The sequence below is a fragment of the Salvelinus namaycush genome, chromosome 7, assembly GCF_016432855.1.
Source record: "Salvelinus namaycush isolate Seneca chromosome 7, SaNama_1.0, whole genome shotgun sequence".
In the NCBI taxonomy this organism is placed as follows: Eukaryota; Metazoa; Chordata; class Actinopteri; order Salmoniformes; family Salmonidae; genus Salvelinus; species Salvelinus namaycush.
In genome coordinates this window covers 49,170,986-49,193,263 of record NC_052313.1, presented here as the reverse complement: position 1 = coordinate 49,193,263, position 22,278 = coordinate 49,170,986, and the positions used below count along the sequence as shown (strand labels likewise).

Sequence of the window (22,278 nt, the reverse complement as noted above, 5' to 3'; positions counted from 1 at the left end):
GTCACTCACTTTGGTTGCCTAGTACCCTCCTGGCATCAATCTAAAGTGTGCCATGCCCACGGTTTTCAACAGAAGCGCAACGATCTGCTAATAAATGGAACTGCTAGTTGCTAGCGAGTGATGGATCCATCTTCTTGGACGAAGGCCATCAATACGCATTTTGTTTTCTGTTTATTTAACTAGCGGCTGTGTTTTCATAGGAAATGTATTAGCAATCTAACGTCAGATAGCTCGATAACTGCGCCAAAAATGATGCGAGATTCAATCGAATGCTGCACTGCTAGCTAGTCAGCCAAATCTGACTGGGGAATGGTCATTTCTCGGTTTGCCAGCATCACAGCTCTGACACATCGCGAAGCCGTTCAGCTATCGAGACATAACGCTGGAACCTAGCTAGCGTTTAGTTGGATAGAAAAAGAGGACGAACATTTGTTGGGAAGCGGTGACTGTGCCATTGCAAGACTGGTCATATGGATGCTTCGTGTGCATTTTATTGACAATTGTGGCTTGGCTCTAGCTAGGGGGCGGACAGCTCTGAGAAGGCGGACAGTTGGCTACGTTAGCTTGTTGGATGTCGCGACAGTGCAGTTAGGTTCGTTCGTTGTCATGCCAGGGACGCACGAACCCAGTCAGTGAACAGGGGGTATCGCAATCGAGGCGGGTAATAGGGATAGTTAGCTAGCCAGGTAGCTAGCTAGTTGTCCAACTAACGTTAGCTAGCTAACGTGAGAAATCTAAACAAGGCTTGTAGCGCGCATCAACGGAGTGAGGCCCTCAACACACCCCCTCGCATCGACACTGCCCCCTCTTCGCCGATCCTCCCGTGATTTGCTGAGATCTGTACACGGGTGAAGTCGGACAGTTCTCGGTTGGGGACAACTTGACAGCGAGGCCCCTAGCTCCCCTCCCCCATTCCCATCCAAGACCCCTCAGTCCACCTCTTCGCAAGACATTAGAAGCGAGGATCGGGATATTAGATACCTAGCTAAAGTTAACCCATCCAACCGAAGTCCAGCTAGTCCATTCTAACCCGCGGGTTGCCAAAACCAGGAGGTATGACTTTGGAGTCGATGATGGCTTGCTGCCTGAGCGAAGAGGCGAAGGAATCGAAACGAATCAATGCGGAGATAGACAAACAACTCCGGCGAGACAAGCGGGACTCGAGGAGAGAACTGAAATTACTCCTTCTCGGTAACTCAAACTGTCATTCATATTTTGGGGATTCTTTGAACCATAGTTAGCTAGTTGCCGTTTTGTGAAATATCAATTTAGCAAGCTTCAGGCCTCCCCCCCTCCCCAAGCTAGCTAATGTTAGCTAACCAGTCAATATGTATTAGTTAGTTAACGTTAGCTAGCTAGGTATGTATTTGGTTAATAAACGAGTTTGTTAGCTAGTCAGATGGGTAGGTAGGTAGCTACCTCCTGATGCTAGCCAAATCACCAAGCCACTTGGCCAACATCTGGTCACTTTAGTTGTTGGTGTTGGTGCTACTAGTGCTTGCTAACCAACTAGCTACCTAACGTTGGCATCTAGCTATTTGCTGTCATTGCTTGCTAGCTAGCTAACTGTATCTTGCTTACCATCCACTCACCCCTGGTTTAACTAGTCAATTAGTCTATGGACGGTTAGCTAGCTAAGGGCTAGGCTTCAATTTAATTCTTAGAACGGGGGAATGGTTCGTAATCAAATCAAGTGGTTATGCTAACTATGTATTATTAGATGAGTAACGTTAGTGTCACCATATTGTTATAACCAAGTTCTACTATTACTACAAGGACTGGAGAGGTCAATTTCAGAATGAATCTGATGGTGAAAATAATTTAAGCATATATGGTCATGTTAGTGGTACTGTATTGCAGAAAACAGATCCCTCCTGGCTATTTTTATGTTAACCCCAGCCAAATGAATGATCCATTGGAAGGTGATAGATTGTAACAGTTGTACTGCTAAATAAAGAATACAGGTGAGCTGAAAGGATGAATAGGACTAGGGGGTCACACATTACACAACCTGGCAGATGCAATTCCTATAGCTAGGCCTAGGCTCTATATGGGAAAGAGTTCTGGTGTGCTCTTTGAATTAAATGTATATATGAAACATTGGGTGCAGCTTCTCAACATCAGTCAGAAGCATGAAGATACTTGTGTGTGTCTGTATATGTGTCTCTGTGCTTTTACAGACCCCCACGATGAAGAGCATGGAGGCAAAATCAGCAGTAACTCTTTTAAATCTCCTGGCAGTAGAAGTTGTTTTAAGACACAGGTCTCTAGGATCAGTTTGGCGTTCCTAAATCCTAACCTTAGGCACAGGAGAAAAATAACTGGCCTTAGATTGCCAGCATCTACCAGTCTTCTAGACATTAAAAAGTTACATTGTGTTTCTATTGGACAAGTTCATTTCGGGTAGTAGACTACCTCTGTTTCAGAAACGTTTGCTCCCGTTTCACACTTACAAAACATATCCCAGGTTGTCTGACACGTGTGATTGCCCCTCTCTCCAGTCGTTTCCCTGTGGACCCTGGCTCAGTTCTGAGAAGTAGGCCAAACCACACAGAGACACACTATTCTATTGTAGGCTATTTAGTCATTTTTCCCCCTATTTTATCACATTATATCCTACTGTATTGTATTCTTGACTTGAACCTGTGGGGAGCATACTAGGCCTAGGTCATGAAGAAAATAATATATAGCTGTCACACTGAACAAAAATATTAACGCAACATGTAAAATGTTGGTTTCATGAGCTGAAATAAAAGATCTCCGAAATGTTTCATACGCACAAAAAGCTTATTTCTCATTCTGTGCACAAATTTGTTTTCATCTCTGTTAGTGACTATTTCTCCTTTTGCCAAGATAATCCATCCACCTGACATGTGTGGCATATCAATAACCTAATTAAACAGCATGATCATTACACAGGTGCACCTTGTGCTGGGGGCAATAAAAGGCCACTAAGATGTGCAGTTTTCTCACACAACACAATGATACAGATGTCTCAAGTTTTGAGGGAGTGTGCAGTTGGCATGCTGACTGAAGGAATGTCCACCAGAGCTGTTGCCAGATAATTTAATGTTCATTTCTATACCGTAAGCTGCCTCCAATGTCGTTTTAGAGAGTTTGGCATTACATCCAACCGGCCTCACAACCGCAGACCATGTGTAACCACGCAAGCCGAGGACCTCCACATCCGGCTTCTTCAGCCACTTGGACAGCTGATGAAACTGGGTTTGCACAACCAAAGAATTTCTGCACAAACTGTCAGAAACCATGTCAGGGAAGCTCATCTGGATTCTCGTCGTCCTCACCAGGGTCTTGACCTAATTGCAGTTCGGTATCGTAACTGACTTCAGTGGGCAAATTCTCACCTTTAATGGCCACTGGTACGCTTGAGAAGTGTGCTCTTCATGGATGAATCCCGGTTTCAACTGTACCGGGCAGATATGCAGACAGTGGTATATGGTGTAGTGTGGGGCAAGCGGTTTGCTGATGTCAATGTCAGAGTGCTCCATGGTAGCAGTGGGGTTATGGTATAGACAGGCATAAGCTATGGACAATGAGCACAATTTAATTTAAGCAATGACAATTTGATTGCACAGAGATACCATGATGAGATCCTCATGCCATTCATCTGGCGCTATCACCATGTTTCAGCATGATAATGCATGGCCCAATGTTGCAAGGATCGATACACAATTCCTGGAAGCTGAAAATGTCCCAGTTCTTCCATGGCCTGCATACTCACCAGACATGTCACCCATTGAGCATGTTTGGAATGCTCTGGATTGGCGTGTACGACAGCGTGTTCCAGTTCCCGCCAATATCCAACAACTTCACACAGCCATTGAAGAGTGGGACAACATTCCACAGGCCACAATCAACAGCCTGATCAACTCTATGTGAAGGAGATGTCGCTCTGCATGAGACAAATGGTCGTGAAACCAGATTGGTTTTCTGATCCCCCTCCCCTACTTTTTTTTTAAAGGTATCTGTGACCAACAGATGCATATCTGCATTCACAGTAATGTGAATTCTATAGATTAGGGCCTGATTAATTTATTTCCATTGATTGATTTTCTTTGAACAGTAACTCAGTAAAATCTTAGAAATTCTTGCATATTGCGTTTTATATTTTTGGTGTGTGTACACAGAGTAGGCGCAGTTGGATTACTGTTCCCCACTTCCATTTCTCAATTCTACTGCTTCAGAGTGGAGCACAGAGAGGATGGATGTGTGGGTTGGGACTGCTCACTTTATCATCAATTTATCTCTGTTTATACCTACTGACTATTCCTACTCTTGTGATGCAATGCTGTGTGAGTCTAGGACCAGGGCTGGAACTAAAGCCAGTACTAGTTCTGCAGGAACTAAAGCATGTAAAGACCAGGCTAGTCCTGATCAGGGGTCAGTGGAGAAGTTTACTTCCTGTATCAGATTCTTAGATGTTAGTCAGTCAGTGGGACTTCTGTGAGAGGCAGTGTGTGCCTGTGCCTCTGTGTGACCAGTCATGCTGTAAACAGACTATTCTAAGTGAGTTAAGGCTGTGTATTTGTGTCTGAGCAGGGATAAGGAGGTGTAAAGAAGGATTAGTCCTTGTCTATAATAGGCTTTGTTAAACATGGATAAAGCTTAGACTGATATGTCACTGACTCCTATTAATCACACGTCTCACTAGGGCTGTGCGTGGTTTTCCAGGTCAATTACCTTGTTTTTAAATGCTTCATAGTTCTACACTCTCCTGTTCATTGCATGATGTTACGAGTACCACAGTCCCAAGCTGTTGCATTTATCAGGAGTTGATTGTACATGCAAATACTGTGGTTTCCTATGGCTCGGTTGGTTGGAGTATGAAGTGCTTGTATGACCAGAGTTGAGTTTTGATGCCTAAAGATAGGACAGGCCATGGAGACCTCACTCACTCTCTACCCCCCCCCCCCCCCCCCCCCCCCCCCCCTCTCCTCTGTAACATGTTCTCCTGAGGGCAATATCAGGCCATAGGACCAGCCATGGTGTCTTTCTCTACTTGGTCAAAACATAGAGGGCTCTAGGCTGGCTCGGCTGGTGGCTGCTGTAGCTTGACTTGGGGCTTGCTGGCTTGGGCTGCTATTGCTGGGCTTGGGGCTGTGCTGTGCTGGCTGGCTGGGATTGGGGGCTGCTGTAGCTTGACTTGGGGCTGACTGGATTGGGGGCTGCTGTAGCTTGACTTGGGGCTGACTGGATAGGGGGCTGCTGTAGCTTGACTTGGGGCTGACTGGATTGGGGGCTGCTGCAGCTTGACTTGGGGCTGGCTTGGCTAGGGGCAGCTGTTGCCTGAATTGGGGTTGTGTTGGCTGGCTGGGCTGGGGGCTGCTGTAACTTGACTAGGGACTGGCTGGCTGGGCTGGGGGCTGCTGTAGCTTGACTTGGGGCTTGCTGGCTTGGGCTGCTATTGCTGGGCTTGGGGTTGTGCTGGCTGGCTGGGATCGGGGCTGCTGTAGCTTGACTTGGGGCTGACTGGATTGGGGGCTGCTGTAGCTTGACTTGGGGCTGACTGGATTGGGGGCTGCTGCAGCTTGACTTGGGGCTGGCTTGGCTAGGGGCAGCTGTTGCCTGAATTGGGGTTGTGTTGGCTGGCTGGGCTGGGGGCTGCTGTAACTTGACTAGGGACTGGCTGGCTGGGCTGGGGGCTGCTGTAGCTTGACTTGGGGCTTGCTGGCTTGGGCTGCTATTGCTGGGCTTGGGGTTGTGCTGGCTGGCTGGGATCGGGGCTGCTGTAGCTTGACTTGGGGCTGACTGGATTGGGGGCTGCTGTAGCTTGACTTGGGGCTGACTGGATTGGGGGCTGCTGCAGCTTGACTTGGGGCTGGCTTGGCTAGGGGCAGCTGTTGCCTGAATTGGGGTTGTGTTGGCTGGCTGGGCTGGGGGCTGCTGCAGCTTGACTTGGGACTGGCTGGCTGGGCAGGGGGCAGCTGTTGCCTGAATTGGGGCTGTGTTGGCTGGGCTGGGGGCTGCTGCAGCATGACTTGGGACTGGCTGGCTGGGCAGGGGGCAGCTGTTGCCTGAATTGGGGCTGTGTTGGCTGGGCTGGGGGCTGCTGCAGCATGACTTGGAGCTTTGTTGGCTGGCTGGCTGGGCTGGTGGCTGCTGTAGCCTGACTTGGGGCTGTGTATCTGTGGCCTGGGTGACCTGGGCTGTTGGCTAAATGAACTGCTGCCTACTCAGTCACTTTCTTGCCCTGCTGCTTCGCTCCAAATGGGAGGGTTATCCATGTCGGGCTAGCAGGGCTTAGACTCTCCCAGTGGAGAATAAACTAGCTCAGATGAAGTTCGATTTGGGTGGTCACTCACTAGCCAGGGGCAGGTTGATGGGTTTAGTTCTAAACCCTGGTGACGGTCAGAGCAGAAATAGCCTGGAGGAGAAAAGACTCAGGTGTTCTCTCATTATTTTGGTCATATAAGGGAATGTTGTCATGCTTCTTGAGCTAGTTTTGACAGCCCTATGTGTGTGTGTGTGTTAAATCCCTCCGTGCCAAGGGTCAGGTTTAGGGATAATGATCTGACTTGCATTACATAAATGCTATTACAAAAAAATTGTATAATTTTATAGTGGCCATCAACACGGTGTTCAGGTTCAACAAACTTTTTCTATGATTCTGACCCACTGGCTGGTACACAGTCCGACGAACACACACACACACACACACACACACACACACACACACACACACACACACACACACACACACACACACACACACACACACACACACACACACACACACACACACACACTCAGAAGCCAGCCTATAAATACTTTCCCAGGTGCTCACCTTGTTAATGAAGAGGATTTTAATCGAGTGTGTGTCCCACAGCCGCCAATCCTCATGGAACACCACGCACACACAGCCCAAACGGGGTCATGCATTTCTCTCTGGAGATGTAGGGGGGTTATGAGGCAGAGTTCTAGACTAACTTTTATTCTGGCGGCTCTGGTGCTCCCAACGTTTTCAGTTGATGGCACCAGCACATGATTTGGTCATCCCGGTTTTTCACCACTGCTCAGCGATAATGACCTGAGTCTCATAATGTGCCTGCATTCCATACAGAACCTAATAATGACTAGCTGTCTTTTATATTAGCATGCCCTTGCAGAGCTTGACATTCAGGTACATTTGCCAGTGGCACACCGGGCCAGTGCCAACAATGCTACTGGCCCAAATTTAAAAGAATACTGACTAGGGAAAGCGGATGATGCACGCATAATTTAAATGTTATCTTTCGTTTGTGGGCTGAGCAAGTAGCCTATAGTCTATAATGACCTACCCTCCATACACAAAGACATTACATTTTAACTTGACAATATCATTTATATTGATTGTTTGGAGGGAAAAAATGGTGCAAAGATTTTATTTAATCTCAAAAAGGGTGTTAATGTTAAAGATTTTTGAAGTTACTTTGTAGGGTCCTATAAAATCCAGTTCGCAGTTTTATTTTTCCAGGCTTCTGAGTTATCCTAGTTTTTTTCAGGTTCTCTCTGTCACCTTTTATAGAAAATAACATTACATTTCTGTATTTAAGTCCACGACAATGCTTAAACCACATCAGGAGAACAAAAGCAACATTGGAGGGTGTAGTTGCCCTTTAATTTGTGTAAACTAGCAAGAGACCATTGTTTGGCAAGTCGTTTTTTTTACTCTAGGCTACAATGTACAGTGTAGGCTACATGTGATGGCAGTTTGCTAAACAAATGTCCCGCGATTGGTACAAATCATCATGAAATCATTCTTCCAGGTAGACCTACTTTGCAGTCAACATTTTAATTCTGAAGTTTTTTGGGGGAATGCCTTTAGAAATGTTCATTCAGCCTCCCAAGTGGCGGTCTAATGCGTGCTGCGTAGTCACTACAGCCTGGAGTTCGATCCCACAGCCGGCCACAATTGCCCAGCATTGTCCGGGTTGGGAGGGTTTGGCCAGGTTGGGGTGCTTTACTTGGCTCATCGTGCTCTAGCGACTCCTTTTGGCGGGCCGGGCGCCTGCAGGCTGACTTCGGTCCTCAGTTGAGCGGTGCTTCCTCCGACACATTGCTGCTGGCTTCAGGGTTAAGTGAGCGGGTGTTAAGAAGCGCGGTTTGGTGGGTCATGTTTCGGAAGACGCATGACTCGGCCTTCGCCTCTCTCGTTGGGGAGTTTCAGCGACGAGACAAAATCGTAATCACAAAAATTGGGGAGAAATAGTGGGTAAAAATTACAACAACAAAAAAGTTAATTCAAACAGTGCATGATGACTGAATTGCGCATCGTGAAGATTCAACCAAGACTTCGGACCAAACTTTTTGAATACCTGGTTTACCATTGCTGTTTTGAAAAGCTAAATGTGAACCAAAGACTAACGTGACCAGCTAAAAAAGAAATAACTTGCGACCAATAAAAAATTTGTATCGTACTGCCAAGCCAAATGGTTGCAAATGCAAGTGTGTTTTTTTGTCGCAGTTTTGAGCCTTGTGAGGGTAGAGGGGGAAACTGGCCAATTTACTACCCCATTGTCAGTCCCAAGGGGCCAAGGTTCCGTTCTAGAAGCACGGTTTCGACTGCTCCTACAGTTTTGCTTCGGTACTGCAGTTTAACTGACACCCAGCCCAGAAAGATATTTGCCACATAGAGAAGTCAGATTCGAAAATTCCTAATAAGCAGCTCTCGAATTTCCCGGCGGCATCGACGGACATGGCCGTAATGCCTCCTAAAAAAATCCATGCCTTGCAGCCAAAGTGGCCATTGTGCCCTTGCGCTGAATACAATAATTATTCTTCGCTTCTCCCAGCTACCAATCGCCATGCTCCGAAGCACCTCTCGCTCACATGTCTTTCTCAGATAATTCAATTCTTATTAACCCATGCCTGTCACTTGATTGGGTCCTTCTCACCGGCGTCGCCGGGTAGACTACAAGTGAAGACGGACTCATCAGGGATTCAGCCGCGGGCCATTATCTGAATTCCGATGCACAAATAACCTGTTATCAGCGGTCTTCTTTACCACAATGCAAATGTCTATCTCTGGATTTGCAAACACTTATATATACAGTATATATATATATATATATATATATATATATATATATATATATATATATATATATATATATGGTTGAAGTTGGAAGTTTACATACACTTAAGTTGTAGTCATTAAAACTAGTTTTTCAGCCACTCTACACATTTCCTGTTTAAACTATAGTTTGTTTTGGCAAGTCGGTTAGAACATCTACTTTGTGCATGACACAAGTAATTTTTCCAACAATTGTTTACAGAAAGATTATTTCACTTATAATTCACTGTATCACAATTCCAGTGGGTCAGAAGTTTACATACACTGAGTTGACTGTGCCTTTAAACAGCTTGGGAAATTCCAGAAAATGATGTCATGGCTTTAGAAGATTCTGATGGGCCAATTGACATCATTTGAGTCAATTGGAGGTGTACCTTTGGATGTATTTCAAGGCCTACCTTCAAACTCAGTGCCTCCTTGCTTGACATCATGGGATGTAGACCTCCACAAGTCTGGTTCATCCTTGGGAGCAATTTCTGAACGCCTGAAGGTGCCACATTCATCTGTACAAACAATAGTACGCAGGTATAAACACCAAGTGACCACGCAGCCGTCATACCGCTCCGGAAGGAGACACGTTCTGTCTCCTAGATATGAACGTACTTTGGTGCGAATAGTGCAAATCAATCCCAGAACAACAGCAAAGGACCTTGTGAAGATGCTGGAGGAAACAGGTACAAAAGTATCTATATCCACAGTAAAACGAGTCCAATATTGACATAACCTGAAAGGCTGCTCAGCAAGGAAGAAGCCACTGCTCCGCCATAAAAAAGCCATACTAACCTTTTGGAACTGCACATGGGGACAAAGATCGTACTTTTTGGAGAAATGTCCTCTGATCTGATGAAACAAAAATAGAACTGTTTGGCCATAATGACCATCGTTATGTTTGGAGGAAAAAAGGGGAGGCTTGCAAGCCGGAGAACACCATACTAACCGTGAAGCACGGGGGAGGCAGCATCATGTTGTGGGGGTGCTTTGCTGCAGGAGGGACTGGTGCACTTCCCAAATAGATGGTATCATGAGGAAGTGAAATGATGTGGATATATTGAAGCAACATCTCAAGACATCAGTCAGGAAGTTCAAGCTTGGTCGCAAATGGGTCTTCTAAATGGACAATGATCCCAAGCATACTTCCAAAGTTGTGGCAAAATGGCTTAAGGACAACAAAGTCAAGGTATTGGAGTGGCCATCACAAAGCCCTGACCTCAATCCTATAGAAAATTTGTGGGCAGAACTGAAAAAGCATGTGTGAACAAGGAGGCCTACAAACCTGACTCAGTTACACCAGCTCTGTCAGGAGGAATGGGCCAAAATTCACCCAACTTATTGTGGGAAGCTTGTGGAAGGCTACCCAAAACATTTCATCCAAGTTAAACAATTTAAAGGCAATGCTACCAAGTACTAATTGAGTGTATATAAACTTCTGACCCACTGGGAATGTGATGAAAGAAATAAAAGCTGAAATAAATCATTCTCTCTACTATTATTCTGACATTTCACATTCTTAAAATAGTGGTGATCCTAATTGACCTAAGACAGGGAATTGTTACTCGGATTAAATGTCAGGAATTGTGAAAAACTGAGTTTAAATGTATTTGTCTAAGGTGTATGTAAACTTCCGACTTCAACTGTATGTGTGTGTGTGTGTGTGATATACACGCAGGCACGCATGCATACACACACGCGTAAATCACCAGGTAGGGCCCTATAAAAACGGAATCCAGATGTAGAAACGGAATAAAAAAAAAAACAAATTTTAGTAAAAATATATCTATATCAATTTAAATAGACTATTTTGGTTAATGGCCTTGGTGCCCTAGCAGGTGGCTTTGGTGCCCTGGCACACTGGGCTCCTCTTGAAGGCCAAATGGCCTTGCCACTAAGAAATTCCAGGCCTGCTAATAAGACCCTTTTAGTCATCACATTTGTGCCATAAAAATCGGAATTAGTCAAATAATTGTAGCTGAGGCCGAAATTTTTTAAATAAACGTAATATAATTTAGCACTTACAGCCAAAGATATTAACGTTTTTATATTCATGCAATGTCTGCCATATTTTTGGATAACTTGATGTTGCTGCTTGCTCTGCTCTGTGCGCACTGAGTGGTAGTGCACATGTGATGCTGGTCTGTATAAACCGGATGCAACCCGGATATAGACGGTCCATGAATTGGCGAACGTGAGTAGATTACCTTGAAAACAACGAGGCGTACGTCTTGGACGCAGTCTCCAGTTCTTATACCCCAGTGGTCAGACCCCCACGTCTCTTTCTCCCCCTCTCTCTGTATCCCTCTTTCTCTGCACCCCCTCTCTCATCATTCCCTTTTTCTGTCTCTTTATATCCCCTCCCTTCCCCCTGTTGATGTCAGAACGGAAGTGATTCACTGGTACATACGTTTGTTCCCCCTTCTTACCCTAAGCGTGGGTATACGGGTGGGTGTGTGTGTGTTTAGGTAGGCCAACTAAGGGAAGTGGGGCGTCACAGCGAAGGTAACATTGACTGGCCTGCGGCTGACCACAGGATCTCTATAACCTCAGTTGGTAGGCAGCTGGTGTGTGTTGTATGCCTTAGGGCTGCCTTGGCTGCTACTCTCTGTGTGTGTGTGTGTGTGTCCTAAATGCTGCCAGAGAGATACGTATACTTTGGATCGCCCAGCAGGCATGCTTTTGTGTTTGTCTCTTCGCTCCAAATGTCTCTGTACAATGATTAGCTGAATAGTCCATTATTTATTCTCCTTTCTAAAGTAGTACACACACACCCACGTTTCCACAACAGGTTCAGGGTACAACAAAAACATAATGGGGAAAAACAAATAAAAAAATCCCAAGACACTAAGAAATAGTTGTTTGTTGTTAGGTGTGAGGCATTGTAGACGAAGCTTGGGCCGCATCGACACGGTCTATGATCACGTTCCCATCCCACAGTGGGGAAGTCCAGAAATGAACTACACAGATAATCAACCACAGTTCACCACTGGTTAACCTCACCTAACCTGTTATCAGCAGTCTGATTTACCACAATGCAAATGGCTACCTCTGGATTTGCAAACACACTTATATAATATATACACACACACGTAAATCACCAGGTAGGGTCCTATTAAAACAGAATCCAGACTTAGAAACGGAATAAAAAAACAAACCGATTTTAGTTAAATTATTTACGTGTATTGAACTTATTAGAAAAGTAGTTAAATTGCACTGAACTGTCAGCAGAGGAAATCCATTCTGAGATATTACAGGTTGTGTCTGCAGGTGCAGACTTTGGTCTGGTTTGTTGTGTTTCAGTGTCTTTACTATGTACAGTACCAGTCAAGTTTGGACACACCTACTCATTGAAGGGTTTTTCTTAATTATTATTCTACAATGTAGAAAATAGTAAAAAATAAAGACATCAAAACTATGAAATAACATACAGTTGAAGTCGTAAGTTTACATACACTTAGGTTGGAGTCATTAAAACTCGTTTTTCAATCACTCCACAAATTTGTTAACAAACTATAGTTTTGGCAAGTCGGTTAGGACATCTACTTCATGCATGACAAGTAATTTTTCCAACAATTGTTTACAGACAGATTATTTCACTTATAATTCACTGTATCGCAATTCCAGTGGGTCAGAAGTTTACATAAAGTAAGTTGACTGTGTCTTTAAACAGCATGGAAAATTCCAGAAAATGACATCATGGCTTTAGAAGCTTCTGATAGGCAAATTGACATAATTTAAGTCAATTGGAGGTGTACCTGGAGATGTATTTCAAGGCCTACCTTCAAACTCAGTGCCTCTTTGCGTGACATCATGGGAAAATCAAAAGAAATCAGCCAAGACCTCAGAAACAAAAAATTGTAGACCTCCACAAGTCTGGTTCATCCTTGGGAGAAATTTCCAAACGCCTGAAGGTACCATGTTCATCTATACAAACAATAGTACGCAAGTATAAACACCACGGGACCACATACAGCTCAGGAAGGAGACGCGTTCTGTCTCCTAGAGATGAACGTACTTTGGTGCGAACGTATAAATCAATCCCAGAACAACAGCAAAGGACCTTGTGAAGATGCTGGAGGAAACGGGTACAAATGTATCTATATCCACAGTAAAACGAGTCCAATATCGACATAACCTGAAAGGCTGCTCAGCAAGGAAGAAGCCACTGCTCCAAAACCGTCATAAAGCCAGACTACGGTTTGCAACTGCACATGGAGACAAAGATCGTACTTTTTGGAGAAATGTCCTCTGATCTGATGAAACAAAAATAGAACTGTTTGACCATAATGACCATCGTTATGTTTGGAGGAAAAAGGGGGAGGTTTGCAAGCCGGAGAACACCATCCCAACCCTGAGGCAGCATCATGTTGTGGGGGTGCTTTGCTGCAGGAGGGACTGGTGCACTTCACAAAATTGATGGCATCATGAGGAAGGGAAATTATGTGGGTATATTGACGCAACATCTCAAGACATCAGTCAGGACGTTAAAGCTTGGTCTCAAATGGGTCTTCCAAATGGACAATGACCCCAAGCATACTTCCAAGTTGTGGCAAAATGGCTTAAGGACAACAAAGTCAAGGTATTGGAGTGGCCATCAGAAAGCCCTGACCTCAATCCTATAGAAAATTTGTGGGCAGAACTGAAAATGCGTGTGCGGGCAAGGAGGCCTACAAACCTGACTCCGTTACACCAGCTCTGTCAGGAGGAATGGGCCAAAATTCACCCAACTTATTGTGGGAAGCTTGGGGAAGGCCACCTGAAACGTTTGACACAAGTTAAACAATTTAAAGGAAATGCTACCAAATACTAATTGAGTGTATGTCAACTTCTGACACACTGGGAATGTGATGAAAGAAATAAAAGCTTAAATAAATAATTCTCTCTACTAATATTCTGACATTTCACATTATTAAAATAAAGTGGTGATCCTAACTGACCTAAAACAGGGAATTTGTACTAGGATTTATTGTCAGGAATTGGGAAAAACTGAGATTAAATGTATTTAGGTAAGGTGTATGTACATTTCTGACTTCAACTGTATTTATACACACACTACTCAAAATCTGGACGTTGTGTTGAACTTTTGCTGACCGCATTCTAGCTTTTTGTTTCGCTGAGGAATTGTATGTTAAACAAACACTTTTAACATTTGTGTGCATTTACCAATAACATTTTCAAATGTGGTGTTTAGTGTCCGCTAAAAATCAGTACGGTGTGTTTCTGTTTGCTGAGGTTTTTGCGCAAGGTTCCCCTATTACTCTGCTCTCTTGCCACCATCATATCTGTTACCACATACACCCCTCTCTTTACCAGACGTGTGTGTGTGGGCTGTGTGTTTCACCCTGCGCTGTAGCCTCGTGGGCGTTTTTCTAAGCGCTGCGGTCTTTCTCGCGCTGCTGCCTGGAAAGACCCAAGTAGTGTCAGCTAGTAAAAGGTGTGTGTGTGTGTATGTAAGCGTTGCTCTGGTTCGCTCTCTCTCTCTTTGCCGACTGGGAAGGAAAGCGTTATCAAACCCAGTAGTGTGGTCTATTAAAAGGTGACCTCCGTTTTTCTAGGTCGCCACCAAAAAAGAATGGACAGATTCTAGTTCTGAATATCCCAAATGCTTGACAGGGAGGAGAATGAGCGAGTGAGGGACGGGAGAGGCGAAGGGAAGGGGGAGGTGGATGATAATGGGGGAGATGGATTTCCAGCCTCAGGGAGTGGGAGGAAGACAACGATTAGGGGCATAAGAGGAGAGATGGAGTAAGGGCGAGGCTGGGTGAAGGGGAGGCGGGAGTGGGCTGGGGGAGTGGGAGGAAGACAACGATTAGGGGCATGAGAGGAGAGATGGAGTAAGGGCGAGGCTGGGAGAGAGGAGGGGAGGCGGGAGTGGGCTTGGGGAGAGGAGGCGGGAGTGTGCTGGGGGAGAGGAGGGAGACAGAGGCTGGTAGTGTGCTCTAGAGGAGAGGAAGCGACAGAACAGAAGCGAGATGGAGGGAGAGATCTTATGACAGGGTCACGAGAAATAAATCAGACCTCAGACTGATCTTTCACTGAGGACACGGGCCGTGTTCCAGTACTGTAACACAGCCTCTTCTCTCCTTGGGCTGCATACCAATACTGTGAAGGGGAAATACAAAACTGACCTTACAATTGCTAGTAATTACTATCTTGTCTCATCGCTACAACTCCCGTACGGGCTCGGGAAAGACGAAGGTCGAAAGCCATGCGTCCTCCGAAACACAACCCAACCAAGCCGCACTGCTTCTTAACACAGCGCGCCTCCAACCCGGAAGCCAGCCGCACCAATGTGTCGGAGGAAACACCGTGCACCTGGCTCCCTTGGTTAGCGCGCACTGCGCCCGGCACGCCACAGGAGTCGCTGGTGTGCGATGAGACAAGGATATCCCTACCGGCCTAACCCGGACGACGCTAGGCCAATTGTGCGTCACGGCCGGGTGCGACAGAGCCTGGGCGCGAACCCAGAGTCTCTGGTGGCGCAGCTAGCACTGCGATGCAGTGCCCTAGACCACTGCGCCACCCGGGAGAGCAGTGGCTTTTATATATACAGTACCAGTCAAAAGTTTGGACACCTACTCATTCCAGGGTTTTTATTTATTTTTACTATTTTCTACATTGTCTATGTAATAACTATGAAATAATACATGGAATCATGTAGTAACCAAAAAAGTGTTAAACAAATCAAAATATATTTGAGATTCTTCAAAGTAGCCACCCTTCGCCTTGATGACAGCTTGTGCCTTGTTCAAAGTTAATTTGTGGAATTTCTTTCCATCATAATGTGTTTAAGCCAATCAGTTGTGTTGTGACAAGGTAGGGGGGTTTACAGAAGATAGCCCTATTTGGTAAAAGACCAAGTCCATATTATAGCAAGAACAGCTCAAATAAGCAAAGAGAAACGACAGTCCATCATTACTTTAAGACATGAAGGTCAGTCAATCGGGAACATTTCAAGATCTTTGGAAGTTTCTTCAAGTGCAGTCGCAAAAACCATCAAGCGCTATGATGAAACTTTCTCTCATGAGTACCGCCACAGGAAAGGAAGACCCAGATTTACCTTTGCTACAGAGGATTAGTTCATTAGAGTTAACTGCACCTCAGATTGCAGCCCAAATAAATGCTTCCCAGAGTTCAAGTAACAGACACATCTCAACATCAACTGTTCAGAGGAGACTGCGTGAATTAGGCCCTCAGGGTCAATTGCTGCAAAGAAACCACTACTAAAGGACACCAATAAGTAGAAGAGACTTGCTTGGGCCAAGAAACACGAGCAATGGACATTTGACCGGTGGAAATCTGTCCTTTGGTCCAAACTGTCTTTGTGAGATGCAGAGTAGGTGAACGGATGATCTCCGCATGTGTGGTTCTCACCGTGAAGAATGGAGGAGGAGGTGTGGGGGTGCTCTGCTGTTGACACTATCAGTGACTTATTTAGAATTCAAGGCACACTTAACCAGCATGGCTACCACAGCATTCTGCAGCGATATGCAATCCCATCTGGTTAGCGCTTAGTGGGACTATCATTTGTTTTTCAACAGGACAATGACCCAACACACATCCTGGCTCTGTAAGGGCTATTTGACCAGAAAGGAGAGTGATGGAGTGCTGCATCAGATGACCTGGCCTCCACAATCACCCAACCTCAACCCAATTGAGATGGTTTGGGATGAATAGGGGCGCAGAGTGAAGGAAAAGCAGCCAACAAGTGCTCAGCTTATGTGGGAACTCCTTTAAGACTGTTGGAAAAGCATTCCTCATGAAGCTGGTTGAGAGAATGCCAAGAGTGTGCAAAGTTGTCATCAAGACAAAGGGTGGCTACTTTGAAGAATCTAAATTATATTTTGTTTTAACACTTTTTATGGTTACTACATGATTCCATATGTGTTATTTCATAGTTTTGATGTCTTCACTATTATTCCACAATGTAGAAATAAAGTAAAACCCTTAAATGAGTAGGCGTGTCCAAACTTTTGTCTGGTACTGTATATATTTTTTATTTAATCTGTATTTAACTAGACAAGTCAGTTAAGGACAAAGTCTTATTTACAATGATGGCCTACCAAAAGGCCTCCTGCGGGGACAGGGGCTGGGATTAAAAATATAGGACAAAACACACATCACGACGAGACCACAACACTCCATAGAGACCAAAGACAACGCCATAGCATGGCAGCTACACATGACAACACAGCATGGTTGCAACACCACATGACAACAACATGGTTGCAACACCACATGACAACAACATGGTAGCAACACAACATGGCAGCAGCACAACAGTTGTTTAGAAACAGCCTCGTCCTCCTCCTCAGTATTGTATCTAACAGACTGAAGAGAGGAGCAGGGCCCTTCTACATAGCAGCAGAGCGAGATGGAGAGAGAGAGCCTGAGGCATAGTTATATTTACTATCTGCTAGGAATGAAAGAGGGAAAAAAATGCAGGAGGAGAGAAGAGGGTTGCCATGGCAACCGAAATATGGCTGCTCTTCAAAAACCTTGAATGTAAGTGGTGGTGTTTCTTTCTCTCCATCTCTTTCTCCATCTCTTTCGGTTTGCAGATATAGCAGATCTGTGTTTAGGGATTGATGTGGCAGTAGCCTGGTGTTAGCCTGCCTCAGGTTATATGTGTATTTCTGTGCATATGGTGCAGAGAGGCTGAGAAATATGGGTTACCAGCAGCCCCTTTGGCTAGTGAGGGTTTAGCCAGCGAGGTGAAGTAAATCTAGCTAAAATAGTTACTTTGCCAAATGTGTGTGTTGTGAGTTCTCATAAAACCACTGCATCAGAAAATGAATTTCTGATCGGACACTTTCAGATAGTACCTCGCCGTTTCTTTCCGTCTCGTTCGTACAAAACACGACCCAGGTGAGGACAGTTGGTGCCAGAAATCGATCAGTTATTTACCAGGGAGAACAGAGTTGCAGCAGTACTGTAGGCCTGTAGGGGAACACCCCTCCTTTAAAAGGCAAGCGGCTCAAGTTGTTTAATCTCACCCAATGATATGGCTGATTATCGTATTCCATAACTCCCCCCCTCTCAGATGGCTGTAGTATTGGGACAAAGAACCTTTGACATATCTGAGAGCATAAACAGTTTAGCGTAATCAATTAGATCTGTTCTCAGTACTGTTTTGTAAGGCATGGTGTCTGGCTGGGCCCTGGAGAGGCTTGTATTAGCAAAAGGAGATGAGGATATGGCAGGGTCCCAAGTTTCTACTGGAAAGACAAGGGTCTACTTCTGGCAGTCAAGTCATGTGACAGTTTTGTTTGAACCAATTCCCTGCCTCCCCTGGATTATATACGGAAAACAAAAATATAAACGCAACTTGCAACAATTTCATTGATTTGTACTGAGTTACAGTTTATATGAGGAAATCAGTCAATTAAAATAAATAAATTAGGCCCTAATCTATGGATTTCACGACTGGTCACAGATACCTTAAAAAAATGGCCTCACAATGGTCCTCAGGATCTCGTCACTGTATTTTTGTGCATTCAAATTGCCATTGATTTAAAATTGGTAGAGAAATCAACATTAAATTCTCTGACAACAGCTCTGGTGGACATTCCTGCAGTCAGTATGCCAATTGCACGCTCCATCAACCTGAGACATCTGTGGCATTGTGTTGTGACACAACTGCACATTATAGATTGGCCTTTTTATTGTCCCCAGCAAAAGGTGCACCTGTGTAATGATTGTGCTGTTTAATCGGCTTCTTGATATGCCACAGCTGTCAGGTGGATGGACTATCTTGGTAAAGGAGAAATGGTCACTAACAGGGATGGAAACACATTTGTGGACCACATTTGAGAGAGAGAAGTTTTTTGTGCGAATGGAACATTTCTGGGAGCTTTTATTTCAGCTCATGAAACACGGAACCAACACTTTACATGTTGCCTTTTTTTCAATTTTTTTTCAGTGTATGTCATTGGTTGGATAGAGCCTCATTTGAACCCATTCCTCTGTTTACGATTCTTTCTCTTCTCACGGAAGTGCACTCATTCATTCCTCTTCATGGATTGGAAAGGACTGGTGAAAGAAGGAACGTTTAGGCAGTGGAAACTCCCTGTAGCCCATACCTACACCAAGCCAATGATTTTAAATTCATGAGGTGGGAGTGAGCAAGCACTCCTTTGTGGAAACTGTGAGGGGAGTCTAACTTGTGGTCGTACAGTAGTAGGATTTCATAGTAACCCCAAACCGTCCTATGGTTTGTAGTTGACCATGGGGGTGAAAAGAGACCGTGTGCGACTGGATACTGCATTGCAGGCTGGGTTGAATGGAGCTCTGGGTGGTGCTGGTGGGGGTGTCGGTCTGAGGAGGAGGACATGACTGTGGAGATCTGACAAACATCTGGTTCCTTCGGTTAGAAGCTGTCTGCTGCTGTCGTAGCTGTTTGTGTTAAAGAATGACACCGTTGAAACGGATCTCACTGGATTCCCCTTCACCCTGGCACTCACAACACAACTCCCTCCCTCGCTTTCTCGCTCTCCCTCGCTTTCTCGTTCTCCCCCGCTCTCCGTCTCGCTCGCTCTCCGTCTCGCTCGCGCTCTCCGTCTAGCTCTGTATACTATGCTCTTCAGTGATGTATTGAAGGTTTAACACAGTTTACACACTTTTTTCAAATGCAATTTTATGAATAGCATTTACACACCTATCCCGCTAAATTAGGGCACCTGTTGCACAGCACAGGGTGTGGGATGCATTTGCTGTTTGTTTTGGTTGTGTTTCGGATTATTTTGTGCCCAATAGGAATGAATGGTAAATAATGTGTAGCCATTTTGGAGTCACTTTTATTGTAAATAAGAATAGAATGTTTCTAAACATTTAAAGTGGATGCTACCATGATTACGGATAGTCCTGGATGAATCATGAATAATGATGAGTGAAAATTAGATGCACAAATATCATACTCCCAAGACATGCTAACCTCTCACCATTACAAGCATCCACATTTAATGTAGAAGTGTAAGAAATTCATTTTTATTGTGCCCAATAAAATGAATGGTAAATAATCTGAAACACAACCAAAACAAACAGCAAACACATTTGTAGTCACAAGCTTCATGTAATCATTGCGTGCTAAGGATACGGGACCAAATGCAAAAATGTTGACTACTTTAATACACAAATTAATTTGTCCCAATACTTTTGGTCCCCTAAAATGGAGAGGGGGGCTATGTACAAAAATAGTTGTAATTTCGAAACCGTTCACACAATATGGATGAAAATACCCTCAATAAAGTTGAGTCTGCACTTTTCAAATCCAACGTGCTGGAGTACAGAGTCAAAACAAATACTTCTGGAGCTCACTGTAGGTGTGTGTGTCCAGGTACAGGAGAGAGTGGTGCTAACAGTGTGTGTCCAGGTACAGAAGAGAGTGGTGCTAACAGTGGGTGTCCAGGTACAGGAGAGAGTGGTGCTAACAGTGGGTGTCCAGGTACAGGAGAGAGTGGTGCTAACAGTGGGTGTCCAGGTACAGGAGAGAGTGGTGCTAACAGTGGGTGTCCAGGTACAGGAGAGAGTGGTGCTAACAGTGGGTGTCCAGGTACAGGAGAGAGTGGTGCTAACAGTGTGTGTCCAGGTACAGGAGAGAGTGGTGCTAACAGTGTGTGTCCAGGTACAGGAGAGAGTGGTGCTAACAGTGTGTGTCCAGGTACAGGAGAGAGTGGTGCTAACAGTGGGTGTCCAGGTACAGGAGAGAGTGGTGCTAACAGTGGGTGTCCAGGTACAGGAGAGAGTGGTGCTAACAGTGGGTGTCCAGGTACAGGAGAGAGTGGTGCTAACAGTGGGTGTCCAGGTACAGGAGAGAGTGGTGCTAACAGTGGGTGTCCAGGTACAGGAGAGAGTGGTGCTAACAGTGGGTGTCCAGGTACAGGAGAGAGTGGTGCTAACAGTGGGTGTCCAGGTACAGGAGAGAGTGGTGCTAACAGTGGGTGTCCAGGTACAAGAGAGAGTGGTGCTAACAGCGGGTGTTCTGTGTGTGTGTCTAGGTACAGGAGAGAGTGGTGCTAACAGCGGGTGTTCTGTGTGTGTGTCCAGGTACAGGAGAGAGTGGTGCTAACAGTGGGTGTTCTATGTGTGTGTCCAGGTACAGGAGAGAGTGGTGCTAACAGCGGGTGTTCTATGTGTGTGTCCAGGTACAGGAGAGAGTGGTGCTAACAGTGGGTGTTCTATGTGTGTGTCCAGGTACAGGAGAGAGTGGTGCTAACAGTGGGTGTTCTATGTGTGTGTCCAGGTACAGGAGAGAGTGGTGCTAACAGTGGGTGTTCTATGTGTGTGTCCAGGTACAGGAGAGAGTGGTGCTAACAGCGGGTGTTCTATGTGTGTGTCCAGGTACAGGAGAGAGTGGTGCTAACAGCGGGTGTTCTGTGTGTGTGTCCAGGTACAGGAGAGAGTGGTGCTAACAGTGGGTGTTCTATGTGTGTGTCCAGGTACAGGAGAGAGTGGTGCTAACAGCGGGTGTTCTATGTGTGTGTCCAGGTACAGGAGAGAGTGGTGCTAACAGTGGGTGTTCTATGTGTGTGTCCAGGTACAGGAGAGAGTGGTGCTAACAGTGGGTGTTCTATGTGTGTGTCCAGGTACAGGAGAGAGTGGTGCTAACAGTGGGTGTTCTATGTGTGTGTCCAGGTACAGGAGAGAGTGGTGCTAACAGTGGGTGTTCTATGTGTGTGTCCAGGTACAGGAGAGAGTGGTGCTAACAGCGGGTGTTCTATGTGTGTGTCCAGGTACAGCAGAGAGTGGTGCTAACAGCGGGTGTTCTATGTGTGTGTCCAGGTACAGGAGAGAGTGGTGCTAACAGCGGGTGTTCTATGTGTGTGTCCAGGTACAGGAGAGAGTGGTGCTAACAGTGTGTGTGTTCTATGTGTGTGTCCAGGTACAGGAGAGAGTGGTGCTAACAGCGGGTGTTCTATGTGTGTGTCCAGGTACAGGAGAGAGTGGTGCTAACAGTGGGTGTTCTATGTGTGTGTCCAGGTACAGGAGAGAGTGGTGCTAACAGCGGGTGTTCTATGTGTGTGTCCAGGTACAGGAGAGAGTGGTGCTAACAGCGGGTGTTCTGTGTGTGTGTCCAGGTACAGGAGAGAGTGGTGCTAACAGTGGGTGTTCTATGTGTGTGTCCAGGTACAGGAGAGAGTGGTGCTAACAGCGGGTGTTCTATGTGTGTGTCCAGGTACAGGAGAGAGTGGTGCTAACAGTGGGTGTTCTATGTG

At 45.4% G+C, this 22,278-nt stretch overlaps 1 protein-coding gene across 2 annotated transcripts in view; it reads left to right on the top strand.

The window, feature by feature from the left end:
- The first annotated feature begins 555 nt into the window (after positions 1 to 555).
- LOC120051355 (guanine nucleotide-binding protein subunit alpha-11-like) overlaps positions 556 to 22,278 on the top strand; it is a 36,005-nt gene continuing 14,282 nt past the window's right edge. For both annotated transcript variants that reach the window (XM_038998183.1, XM_038998184.1), the window contains exon 1: positions 556 to 1,191. In XM_038998183.1, coding sequence (XP_038854111.1) covers positions 1,056 to 1,191 — 136 coding nt within the window. In that variant the 5' untranslated portion in view covers positions 556 to 1,055. The remainder of the gene's footprint in view (positions 1,192 to 22,278) is intronic.